This window comes from Castor canadensis, chromosome 1, assembly GCF_047511655.1.
Source record: "Castor canadensis chromosome 1, mCasCan1.hap1v2, whole genome shotgun sequence".
Classification (NCBI taxonomy): domain Eukaryota; kingdom Metazoa; phylum Chordata; class Mammalia; order Rodentia; family Castoridae; genus Castor; species Castor canadensis.
The window spans coordinates 193,775,420-193,788,280 of NC_133386.1; the positions used below are offsets into that span (position 1 = coordinate 193,775,420).

A 12,861-nucleotide genomic window follows, 5' to 3' on the forward strand; every position below is an offset into this window, starting at 1 on the left:
TACTTACCTCACTGGGCAGTCAGAAGGAACAAATGAGAATTCATGTGTCGTGGACATGCAATTAGCTGCCCAGTCACCTCACCTCTTCCATTGTTTTCTGAGATTTTTCTTCCTATTGATCATGAGAAGGACGGGGAAGGTATGTCATTATGGAAGACAAAAGTATCAAATAGACTCCCAGCCTCCCTTGCAGCTAAGGCATATGACTATTCTCTATCAAACAGAAGCATCCACTCAAGACTGTGAATCTGCAGCTAGTGGCAAAATAAATTGGAGTCAAGAAGACCTCTGACTGGCAGTAGTGATGACAAGATCAGGTTCCTAGGGTGAAGTGCCCACAGTGCTGGAGGATGGACCCAAGGTCCAGCCCTGTGACGTCCTGGGTGCCAGTCACAGGATCTATATATCAGCAGTAACAGTGGGATCCTCCCCAGGCCACTTCTGAAGCCTGATTCTTTCTGAGCTATTTATTTCCTTTCATTAAATGTATTTTTCTACTCAGATCAGCTACAGAGCGTTTCTATTGCCTGCCACTAATTGCTAAAACACAGGGACTGGCTAGTCATATTATTAGGCTCAGAAATGATTAGGGTCTTTGAGGCTGACCCATATTAATCAAGCTCTCAAAGAACCAATGTCTACATCTGGTGTCAGTGGCATAATTTACATTGACCTATATCACAAGGAGCTTCCTTGCCCAGGTCCTTGGACCACAGTTCTCTCCCTGAATCACAAGATACAGTGTACTCAATAGATTTTGAATGAAAGCAAAGATCTGGAGAGCTTGAGGTTTCGTGCCTGCAAGCAAGGGGGCTGATGCCTATTACCCCGACTTCAGCCTCAAGCCTGCCCCCTTCCACTAAGAAGTGGTGGATCAACATCACAGTATCCTAGGTCTTAGGAATGATCCCTTTGGGCCTCCAGGTTACTACAGGGGTTGGCCGTCCCTAAGCAGACTCAGTCACCCATCTGGATATCAGCTCAACCATGGAAGACCTGACAGATCACGTCTGCACTTAGTCTCCTAATCTTATCTTCAGGGGCTCATCCAGCTGTAAGCTTATGGAGAAACTTGCGATAGCCCCAGTACAGCCTGTCCAGGAGCAGACCTGGCTCTTGGGGCTCTGCCTGCCACAAGTGTGGGCTGCTGCACCAGGTGTACAATATGCATGTACCAGGCACTAAGCAGAGGTCATCTGGCAATAGTGGATACTGCCAAGGAACTGTGGTCTATATTCCACCCATATCCAATCCCCAGCATGCAGCAGCTTGAAGGTAAAAAACTCTACAACTTCCCAACTCACACTGTTTATGCCTAGGCTCTATCTGCATCTCTCCCTACGCCCTGCACCAGGGTTTCTCAACCTGAAAACTATGGATAAGGTTCAAGGGGCCATAACCCAGCAACTGTAGATAACATATGGTGTTATGTTCCTATGGCAAGGGTCCAATCCTTCCATGATATTCTTCTGTGGCCTAAAAAACTAAAGAGGGCTGGTAGAGTGGCTCAAGTAGTAAAGTGCCTGCCTAGCAAACATAAGACCCTGAGTTCAAACCCCAGTACTGCCAAAAAAAAAAAAAAAGAGGAAAACATAAATAATAAAGGAGAGAGAACTTCCAAGCCCATGGAGAATCTCAGAACAAAAACAAAACAAAACAACAACAACAAAAAAACTAAAGAACTCATGAGTTTGCAGGGTGATTTGTTCCCAAAGAGCCAGGAATGACTTCCCAGGCCCCTGTGATAGGCAGAATAGTAAGATTTCCTCTAAGAGCCACACTCCCTGGTATACACAAAACTGCATGATTCCTGGGACGATAAATGTGAATTTTACTCCTATGATTGTGTCATGTTAAATGACACAAATGACTCTAAAACTGGGAGAGGGCTAGGGTGTAGCTCAGTGGTGAAGGAAGTGTAGGGGAATGGTGAACAAAGGAGGGAAGAAATAAAGGAAAGGAGGGAGGGAGGGGAAGAGAGAGAGAAGAAAGGAATCTTGAGTGATTCTGACCCAATCAGATAAACTCTTAAAAGGACCTGAGCTCTTACTGAAGTTACAGATTCCTAACACAGGAAGAATCAACCCAAGGGAGATTCTCCATTTCTGCCTTTGAGACTAGAGTAGAGCGCATGTCAATGAATATGGGCAACCTTGAGGACCTAAGAGAGCCCCCAAACCCTGGCAGTCAGCAAGAAAACAGAGACCTCAGTCCTACAACTACAATGAGCTTGGAAGAGGACTCTGCTCAGCAGCACCTTGATTTCAGGTTGTGGGTCCCTGAGCTGAAAACCAGTCATGCCATGCCCACATTTCTGACCTATGGAACTGTGAGCTATTAAAAATGTGTGTTTGAGGTTGCTAAATGTGTGGCAATGTGTTAGGTAGCAAAGAAGACTAATATAGCCCTCAAAGCCCATCCCTTCCCAGGCTAAAATTTATAATTAGTGGCTGGGCACAGTGGCTCACACCTGTAATCCTATCTACACAAGAGTCTTAGGTAGGAGGATGGTGGTCCAAGACCTGTCCCAGACAAAAATATGAGACCCTACCTGAAAAACAACCTAAAGTAAAAAAGACTGGGAACATGGCTCAAGTGGTAGAACACCTGCCTAGCAAGTTCAAGGCCTTGAGATCAAATACCTCCACCAAAAAAAAAAATTACAGTTGGTACAGTTGGTAGAGGAATTGGCATAGAAAAGTACCATAAGGAATGGGCTTAAGGACCTGCTGAAAAAGAACCTAAAGATGGAGGAGCAAGTAATGGACAGAGAGAAAAGTTCGATTCAGGCCAGAAGCCAGGTAGAGCCTTCTAGGTCCAAGTTTCTGCTTCAGAGACTCGATCTCCAGAACTGATCTGGAGCTAGAGCCCTGAACTGGTCTTGGCCAATATCCGTGTAGGTCAGATAAGAGGTGGCAAAAGAGCTAACACCATCCCTGGGGCAAGTGGCCCAGGAGATAGGGAACTGGGCCGTTGCTCTGTGAAATCAGTCCTGACAACAGCTCCTCTAACATTTCCCCATTTAGGTGCCACAACAATTGACACAGAGCACAGTGATGGACATCTGGAGCTGGAATGGCCCTTAGAGATAATCCAATCTAGTCGCCATGTCTCCGATGTGGAAGAATACCCTGGACTAGACCCAGATATCCTGATTCCCAGTTCAGCGTTCTTCCTGCTCCCTCATGAGGTCTCTCCCTCTTTCGCCTCCAGAGAGGTGTTCTCTCAGAAGCTGAACACTCAGCAGGAGTGTTAGGACTCCTAACAAACTGTTAGGAGACAAACAGTTAGGACTGTTTGCAGTCAATGTCTTTCCCTGAAACACCTCCCACCTTCAATATATCCCCAGTTCATCCACTTCTGCCCATTTCAGCTGCCACTTTCTGGCACAAGGCAGCGTGTTTGATAAATAAATCAAAACCGATTGTCCCTATGCTTCCCATTCAGAGTCTTCCTGTGCACCAGCAATTGAACCAACTCATTGCCGCAGTATGTAAGGCCATCCGTTAACAGGATCTTGTCTATGGGTCCAACCTCACTAGAGGACTGATCTTCATCAGACTTATACCATTTCCATTGACCAACCTAAAGCCTTTGGATTAGCACTATCTCATCTGCCAGGTCTCAACTCAACGGTCACTTCCTCAGAAAAGCCTTCTATAAACTCTGTCTAAAGCCCTCTACAAACACTCTTATATCCAGTTCTTTGTTCAACATTATCCCATCTACTTCCATTAGAACACTGACCAAAATGATAACTCATCTTGCTTATTTTTTGGTTTCTTGTTTGTCTGCCTCCCCCACCACCCACCCAGCAGGAAGTAAACTTCATGACAACAGGGACCTTGTCTAGACAGAGAAAATTCAGTACTAGAATTTTGCCTAGGTCATAGAAAAAGTTTTTCAGTTATATGTTGAATTAATCAATCAATCAACTAATTAATTTGAACTTTACACCCTGGAGAAAGTCTAACTGAGTTTAGGTTAGTATAAATCCATTCATTTTTTATTCTAAAAGTATTTTCTGAGCCTAATCCATCACGGACACAACGCTGTGCAATGATCATTCACTCATTCACTCAGCAAATACTTCGAGGTGGTCTCTGTTCTCAGGGAGGTTCGATGTAGCAAATAAATAAGAACAGCATGAACCTATTAGTAAAAAAAGGCACTGTACTAAGTGGGTACTTAGAAGAGTAGAAAAATACATTAGCTGGATGAGCCAAATTATCAATGCTACCAGAGTCACATAAAGGGAAAGGGAGGCAGAGAGAGCTTCTTTGAGGAGGTGGCACTTCAGCTAGGCTCTGAAAGGCTGACCAGTAGGATAGGATAGGCAGAGGAGAAGTGGGAGGACATTTCTGTAGGTTAAACCATGGCCTGGTACTGCTGGAATTTGAGCCATAGATGATTTGATGTTTCCTGAAAGTTGAAGAACACAGTGGCTTCTCCACTGCACCAAAGCTTGACTCCTCACAGCATAACAGTTTCTGTCCTTCCCATTGTTCCCCAAAAGGGCCCCTCCTCTTGTCAAGGCCCCCACTGACCATCCAATTGCTAAACCCAACAAAATGTCTTCAGTCCTTACTCTACTTCACCTCTGTAGAATATTGCACTTTTTCACTTCCTCCTTCTTAAAAACTGTCTCTTAGTTAGGTGCCAGTGGCTCATGCCTGTAATCCCAGCTACTCAGGACAGAGATCGGGAAGATCATGGTTTGAACCCAGCCTGGGCAAATAGTTTGTGAGATCCTATCTCAAAAACACCCAACACAAAAAAGGGCTAGTGGAGTGGCTCAAGTGGTAGAGCACCTGCCTAGCAAGTGTGAGGCCCTAAATTCAATCCCCAGTACCGAAAAAAAAAAAAAAAGTCTCCTTCTTAGCAACTTTTGTAGCCATTCCTTCTGGTGAGATTCCTACTGGTGGGATCCTCTTCTGGAAAGTTAAACATTGGGGGATCACTTGGTTCCTTGGTGACCTTCTCTCCTAACTCCACACACTCACCATGGGTTTTCATCTATTCTTATGGCTTCAGCTCCCAAATCATCTCCAGTGCCACACCTGCTCCTGAACTGCAGACTTACAGCACTGAGATTCACACTGTGATTTCAATACACCTCAAACTGAACAACTGTACTCTACACATACACACCCCTACATAAACCAAATACAGACACACACACACACACACACACACGCACACACACACACATGCCCTCACACAGTGCTCTGATTATATTGAATACTTTGCTCTTTCCTTCACATGCCAGAATCTCCACATATCCTGGCACCTGCTGTTTCACCTGCCCAAGATGCCTTTTCTCCCCAACTACAGTGCTTATCCCTTCTCTTCATCTAAGTCTCACTCAGGGGTCATCTCCCCTATGAAGTCTGCCCTGACTTTCCCAGAGAAAGGCAGAGAGGAGACAGTCAGGGCTTATCTTTGTCCTGACTCCTGTCTCATCTCATTGCAGCTATCTTCTTGTTTCCTCAGTGGGGCCCGAGCCTTGCTTTATTTACCTGTGTGCATCTTTGTATCTGTGCCAGCATAGTTCTGAAAACGCAACACAGGCTCAACTCATGCTTGCTGACTAAGTGAGCAGTTTTTTGTGGTACTGGGATTTGGACTCAGGGCTTTGTGCTTGCAAGGTAAGTGCTCTACCACTTGAGCCCAGACCCCAGCCTTTTCTGTTTTATTTTTCAGATAGGTTTTAGCACTTTTTGCCATGGCTCCTCCTACCTACCTCCTGTTAACTGGGATTACAGGCCTGTGCCACCATGCCTGACTTGTTTTTTTTGGTATAGGGGTCTTGCTAACTTGTTTCCCAATCTGGTTTTGAACTCTTGATTCTCCTAGCCTTTGTCCCCTGAGTAACTGGGATTACAGGCTTGAGCCACTGAGCCCAGCCTCACAATTTTTATTTAATTTTGACACAGATTGAGCTGAGCAGAGATGCTTTCTGAAATGAGATCTTAGGCAGGAGTTTTGTTTTTGTTTTTGTTTTGGAGGTGGTGTTGACAGTACTGGAATTTGAACTCAGGGCCTATGCTTGCTAGGCAGGCACTCTACCACTTGAGCCATTCCAACCCCACAAGGGGGAATCTTCTGAGCATCTTCTACATATGCTCATCACTGCATGGAATAAGTCACAGTCCCCATCACAAAGGAGCTAAGTCATGAGCACCTGGCATTATAACTCTGCTTTCCCCAACTGCTAGTTTGCTAGTTCAGAGCTCAGAGATGTGATTAGAGATTAAATCTCTTCCTACTTACCCTTGTGCATCTGTGCATCTGTCTGTCTGTGTCTGCAAAGCCCTAAGGACACAGTAGGCAATATAAGACACAGTTACAGCCTACATAGAATTTCCAACTTAATGGAAGACACATATGAGTATTTTTTTAGTATGTTTTTATCATATGGTCACACATTAACCTGCAGTTGTGACAAGCTCAATGGGGAAAAGTACGTAGTGCTATAAAACCTATACAAGGTAACAGGCTGGAAAGGAAGAGCTGAAGGAACTGCAGGAGTTAACTCTGGTTTGGGCGTGACCCATAGTAAGCAAGAAAAAGAAAACAACCATTTCTAAATGTGTAGGCTTGCCTAGCAAGTGTGAGGCTCTGAGTTCAAATCCCAGTTCCAGAAAAGAGGAGGAGTGGCTCAAGTGGTAAAGCACCTGCCTATAATAAAAAATGATAGGTGCCGTTAATTATGGACCTACTATATGCCAGGGTCAAGCATTTTTATGGAAAGTCTCATTGATCCTTGCACCTCTCAGAGGTAGGCACTATAACCTCCATTTTCTTTTCTTTTCTTTTTTTTTTGACATATTTATTAGCATATATTAGTTGTGCAGGGGATTTCATTGTGACATTTCTATATGTGTTTACAATGTGCCTTGGTTAGGTTCATCCCCACCATCATTCACCCCCATCCCCCCAAACTTAAAATGATTTCAACAGGTTTCATTGCTCATTGTATGAAAATTTATACAAGTAGATACAGTACGTTGACCATATTCACCCTACAACCTCCATTTTTAAGCAACAAATAGAGGCACAGACAGCTCTGTGGCTGCTCAAGGATACTGACCTGAGGACGTGGGAACAAGAGCCAGAGCAGTCTCAGCTCTCCTCACCTAGGGCTCCGGAAGGAATAGTGAGCCCTACCCCAGTAATTGACATTTCTGTGCACTTGGTTTTCTGCATTGACTGCTGGAGAAACAAACATAGCACAAAAAATTGAATATGAAGGTTGATATTTTTCATTGACTTTGGCTTAAGATTTTGGATAATTAGGAAGCCTCTTGTCTTCTTTTGCCTTTGAAGTTTTCCCATTGCAAGCAATAAAGGGGAATGTAGGCAGCATTATTGGGCAGAAACAAAGCTGAGTAAATGTTTGAAAGGCGCTTTTTCATCCTGAACCAAGGTGGTGGCATTCCAGACTCTGCCAGGAATGAAATACAGACACGCCTCACTCTGCATTTCCCTCAGGGCAGCACAGATTCTACAGTAACACCCGTAGCCACGTATGGCACACCTGCTGCCAGCCAGGTGGTTTATACTGAGCACACACTGTGCCAAGTCCTGTTTGAAGTGTTTGGCTTTCATCAAGTCATTTAATGCTTAAAGCTCCATAACATATTTCTTTCATTACCCCCATTTTACAGATGAAGAAATGGAGGCAGAGCAAATTTAAGTCCCAGAGTTTGTGGAAGAACTGGAAGATGGTCTTAGTCCAATTCCAGAGCCCATGCTGCTTCTGTCTTTTATTCCAAAAGCTTCTCTCTAGTGGTACTTAGTGGTACATATCTCAGTGGTACTTATCTCAGCTGAAGAAACAGAGACTCAGTGTGGTTAAGGCTTTCTTTAAGGTCACTCAGCTGGTCAACACTTGCAAAGTCCAGAGCCTTTCAAACCATGCACGCTACTGCCCCAGCCCAACACTGGACAAAATACTGAGGAACCCATGAGCGATGTTTGGAGTTAAAAAAATAAAAATATCAGCTGGGGACTGGTGGCTCATGCCTGTAATCTTAGCCACTCAGGAGGCAGAGATAAAAAAGATCACAGTTTGAAGCCAACCCTGGCAAATAGTTCCGTGAGACCCTATCTCGAAAAAGCCCACCACAAAAAAGGAATGGTGGAGTGGCTCAAGGCATAAGCCCTGAGTTCAAACTCCAGTACCACAAGCAAATAAATAATATCAGAGCCAGGCATGACAGTGACATGCCTGTAATCCCAGCACTCAGACGACTAAAGCAAGGAGATTATGAGTTCCAAAGCAGCCAGTGAGATGCTGTCTCAAAAAGAAAATTAGGGGAGGTGGGGGAAGAGAGAGAAAGAAAGAGAAGAGAAGAAAGAAGGAAGATAGGAAGGAAGGAAGGAAGGAAGGAAGGAAAACCAAAGCGCCTATAGGGACCATGGTATGACATAAACCATGATCCAGGGCTTAGACATGGTCAGCTGTGTCCCATCCATGGTCACAGGACCAGACCTGTGCTTTAAAGCCTGGATCAGAAATGTCCTTCCCCAAGGCCACACACAGACCCATTTGGGACTCCTCTATGTCCTGAGGGACTGGCAGGGAGGGGGGCTCCAGGACTGGGGTCCATGCCCCAAGCTTTGAATTTGGGGAAAAGCATTGAGAGCACAGGCAGTGGCACCCAGCACCTTCACCTGAGCCACAGTTGGCATCAGGTGATGGGCCGTCATTAGCAGGTGTTCATCATATTTTGGAAACTCTTTTGTGATGACCTGTGATGATATCTCACCCTCCTGAGTTCTAGTATTACTTCTACTCTCCAGTCTGTTGATCTGGACTGCTCTGCGGGTCACTGTCTTCTGGGACCCTTGCACTGGCAGCAGAGGGGACAGAAAGCAGTGGGCATGGCATCTCTAAAGTGTGTGAATGGGAGACTCCACAAAGCAGTGGGTAGAGATTTAAAAAAAAGGAGGTGGGACATAGCTTTCAGATGGGGTTTTAAGCAGCTGTTTCAGTGAGTATTTGATAATAAAAAGAAAGTCTTCTGAGATCGTTTTAATTATCATATATGTCCACTAGAAGGTCTGGAAAAAAACCCCCATGATTATCTTAAAGATGTGCTGTTAACAGTAATGTTTCTTTCAAGCAGTTCTTTATTTCCTCATCTGTTTTACAACAACCATGATTCTTACATAAGAATAAGTGTAAGGGAAAGGTGATGCCTAAGATGAACGTGACCTTGGTAGTCAAACTGACCTGGCTTAAATGTCAGCTTTACAGTGTAGTCTTTGATAAGCCTAAGTCTCCTTATTTATAAAATGAGGCTGGTCAGACACGCTTCCCTGGGCTAAACAGGCTGAAGGGAGAATGTCACACAGGTTGCTATCTGCCCTTTACATGGCAGGTGCTGTCCCCCAGCAGAGGCCCAGCATGGCACGGTGGGGCAGAGTAGCCTCTGGTCCCTCTCTGCTGAGACTGCAGCTGGAGACAAGGGTTACACTGGAAGCCTGTTGCTGAGTCAACCCAAAACTTGTGAAACCCCTGGGTTGCCTGCTTCCTCATATGAAAGAACAGTTGGTCCCTTTGGGGAAGAAGCTGCAGAAGGAGAACTATCAGGACAGAAACAGGAGGCAGAGCTTCTCGGCTGCTTCTCTCACTGCCTCCCTTCTTGTCCACCTTCCCAGAAATCATCTCTAACTCAGGATGCAAGTGCTGTCTCTGCATTTCTTAGGAAAGCAAGGCATCTTTTTAAATAGTGTTAGTCATTTGGGGGAGGAGGGCAGTACTGGGGTTTGAACTCAAGGCCTCCAGCTTGCTAGGCAGGCACTCTACCACAATTCATCCATTTAAAATATAAAATTCACTGGGCATGATGCTACCTATCTATAATCCTTGCACTCAGGATGCTGAGGCAGGAGGATAACAATTTCAAGACCAGCCTGGACTAGATAGCAAGACTATCTCAAAAACAAACAAAACAGTAAAATTCAGTGGTCTTTATAGTACATTCCATCTACTACCATTATTAATTTTACAAAATTATCACTGCCCCCAAATCCATTACCCATTAGCAGTCATTACCCACTTCCTCCTCACCAGGCCTAGCCAATCACTAGTCTACTTCCTGCCCCCATGGATTTGCCTATTCTGGACATTTCATATTTAAACAGCATAATGTTCTCAAGTTTCATCCATGCTGTAACATGTGTCAGTACTTCATTGCCCTTTATTACCAAATAATATGTCATTGTATGGGTGTATTTTATTTATCCCTTTACCCATTAATAGGCCTTAGACGCATCATTTGGCTTTAATATGTTATCTCTAATGCTAGCTGTGATCTACTCAGTTCCAGGCACTTGACCTCATTTGTAATCCTTGCAGTGGCCTAGGGAGGCAAGTCTATTACTCCCATCACAATGATAAAGGAATGAGATATACAGGTGAAGTGGCCCTTCCAAGGTCAGACTAGTAAGTGACAGAGCAGGGATTAAATTATGGGTCTTTCCCACCTCAACACATTTCATCTTGTCCCTTGGTGTTGTCATCTCCTTCCAATTGGTTCTGAGGCCAAAACAAGGAAGAATCCATTCATTCAATGAATATTCACTCCTGAGGCTTACCTGGCATCGTGCGGATGCCAAGCACACATGGGGGACTGAGCCAAGTAAGACCCAGTCCCTGCTTCCTGCAGTTTGCTGTCCAGGTAAGCAGGCAGATGTCCGGCACCAGGAAAGATGTGACCAAATGCTGAGGACAGAGTTACTGGAGAATCTGAGAAAGGCTTTGTAGAGGAGATGGCATTTCAAGCAGAACGCGGGCAGATCAAGTGGATTTCTAAGCAGAGATGGACCAAGTCACCCACACAGAGGAACCAGTTGTACACAGTCACAGAGACCAAGAACCTTGGTCCATGGGGATGGGTTTGTTCCCTTGGGAATAGGTGGTGAAGAGGAGGAGTGAGGTTGGGATCATAATGCTGAGAGCGTTGAATGCCAGGTTGGAATGTGGACTGAAAGTCTCTGAACAGGATAACAAGTTCGAAGGCATCTTTAGAACTCTGGTGTCTGTCTTCAGACCCAGGTTCCTAGGCCCCAGGAAATTACCCTTCAGTAACCCACAGAGAGAAGAAAGAGCTCTGCTTCAGCCCCCTATGCACCCCCATATCCCCAACACCCAGGATAGAGCCTGATGTACTGTAAGTGCTCAATGAATGCTTGTTGAATGAATGAATGAATGAATCCCTCCACTCCTTCCCCCTTCAGTTGTCCTTTCCCAGCACCCCTCCTGGCCATGTGGAAATAAACAGCTGGTATATTCTAAAGTCTCCCATCTTGTCCATGTCTCATCTCTCTTCCAGCCCTTCACCTTCTTTCTCCTTGTGACCCTTTTCCCTGTGGTCATGAGTAAATAAAGTTACAAACACTCATGGGCTCCCACCTCATACTAGACAGGAGGAGTTACTTTACATTCTCACAATTGCCCTCAGGGATAGAAATTATTAACTGCACTTTGCAGGAAAGGAAATTGCTGCTGGGAGCAGAACTGAGACTCAAACCGGGAGCTTCCAGTTCTAACTAGTGCTTCTAGCTGAGTGAGAGTAGGCGATTCTTTTGAGGCTAAAGAATGTGAGGAGGAAGAAGAAGGATCTCAGCGCTCATGTCCCAAGACCCAGACCAGGAAGGTGGCTGGCTTCCGTGCCCCTGCTCTGTGTTGAGCTGCCTCTATTCTTCCACCTCCACTCTTGTACTCACTCCACGAGGCACAGGTGCACACATGTACACTCACACACGCCAGCCCCAAATCAGAAATGTGGAACAGTAGTTGCCTTAAACACAGAGCCTTTATTATTCTATAAAATTATTCTCTAGGGAAATGTTTTATAAAATGACCAAAGTTAATACCAGTTCCTGAAGAGGAAACATCCCCAGGAAGGCTCATCAGAAATCTTTCTGCCCAGTAGACTAGCTGGTTCCCAAGGCCCTTGGCCTAACCTGACTCTCTGTCACAGTTCTTAAAACCATCCAGGATATTAGCTCCAGAAAGAACTTTCAACTCCAAATTCTCTCATTTTACACATGGGAAAAGTGGTGCTCAGATCTGAGAAGGGTCAGCCCAAGGTCATCCAGGATTAGGGGAGAGCTATGACTTAGGCCCAGGGGACTCCATCTCCAACTCTTTCCCCCAAAGCTGATGGTGAGCTCTCCAAACAGTATGTTTTTTCTGAGGCAGAACTGGGGCTTCTGCTGGTATCACCTTTGAATGCCAGAAACAGCTGAGGCCATTAACAACCTCATATTGCACCTGCAAATTTACCTGGCAGCAGAGATTCCAGCATACATGAGCCAATGACACACCTCATATTCTATATGACTTCCCTTTCAGTAAGGATCTGTGAGGCCACGTGCAGGAAGCCACTGCCTGCTTCAAAACCAGGGAGAATTTCCAGGTGCTTTTGCTTTGGGTGTGGCAGCTCAGATTCTTTCCTTGCTGATCAGAAGTCCTGGCAGACAGTTAGGTCTATCTCCCTCTCTTTCTCTCTCTCAATAACGGCTACTTAATAAAAGTTGCCTAAGCAGGCAAAGTCTTTGTGGACACTGGGTCATCAAAGGTGAGAAAAGATTAGGAAAAGCATCTGAAAAGAGATGGCTTCTGAACTACAGGTTTGAAGAAGGGCTTTCTTTCTGAGCGCGGCATTCGAGGTACACCAGGATGGGGTGGACAAAGGTCAGAAGAGTGGCAAGCACAAGCGTCACATTCACCTGGGGGGAGAGGAAGGAATAAACCAGTCCAGCAACTCCAAACCATATCCACCACCACCAAGGGCCAAAGTCCTATATAGTTCACTTTGCTTCCCACCCAGACACTCGGTGACT

The 12,861-nt window shown here is 45.2% G+C and overlaps 1 protein-coding gene across 8 annotated transcripts in view; it reads right to left on the bottom strand.

Annotated features, from left to right (window-relative positions):
- Slc43a3 (solute carrier family 43 member 3) overlaps positions 1–12,861 on the bottom strand; it is a 31,547-nt gene that overhangs the window by 4,125 nt on the left and 14,561 nt on the right. For 5 of the 8 annotated variants that reach the window (XM_074045783.1, XM_020167639.2, XM_020167640.2 and 2 more), the window contains one exon: positions 11,810–12,747. In XM_074045783.1, the coding sequence (XP_073901884.1) occupies positions 12,643–12,747 (105 nt within the window). In that variant the 3' untranslated portion in view covers positions 11,810–12,642. Of the gene's footprint in view, positions 1–7; positions 113–6,273; positions 6,316–7,093; positions 7,216–11,809; positions 12,748–12,861 lie in introns of those variants that run through there. The other 3 variants (XR_012438567.1, XM_074045789.1, XR_012438569.1) reach the window with 3 other exon arrangements.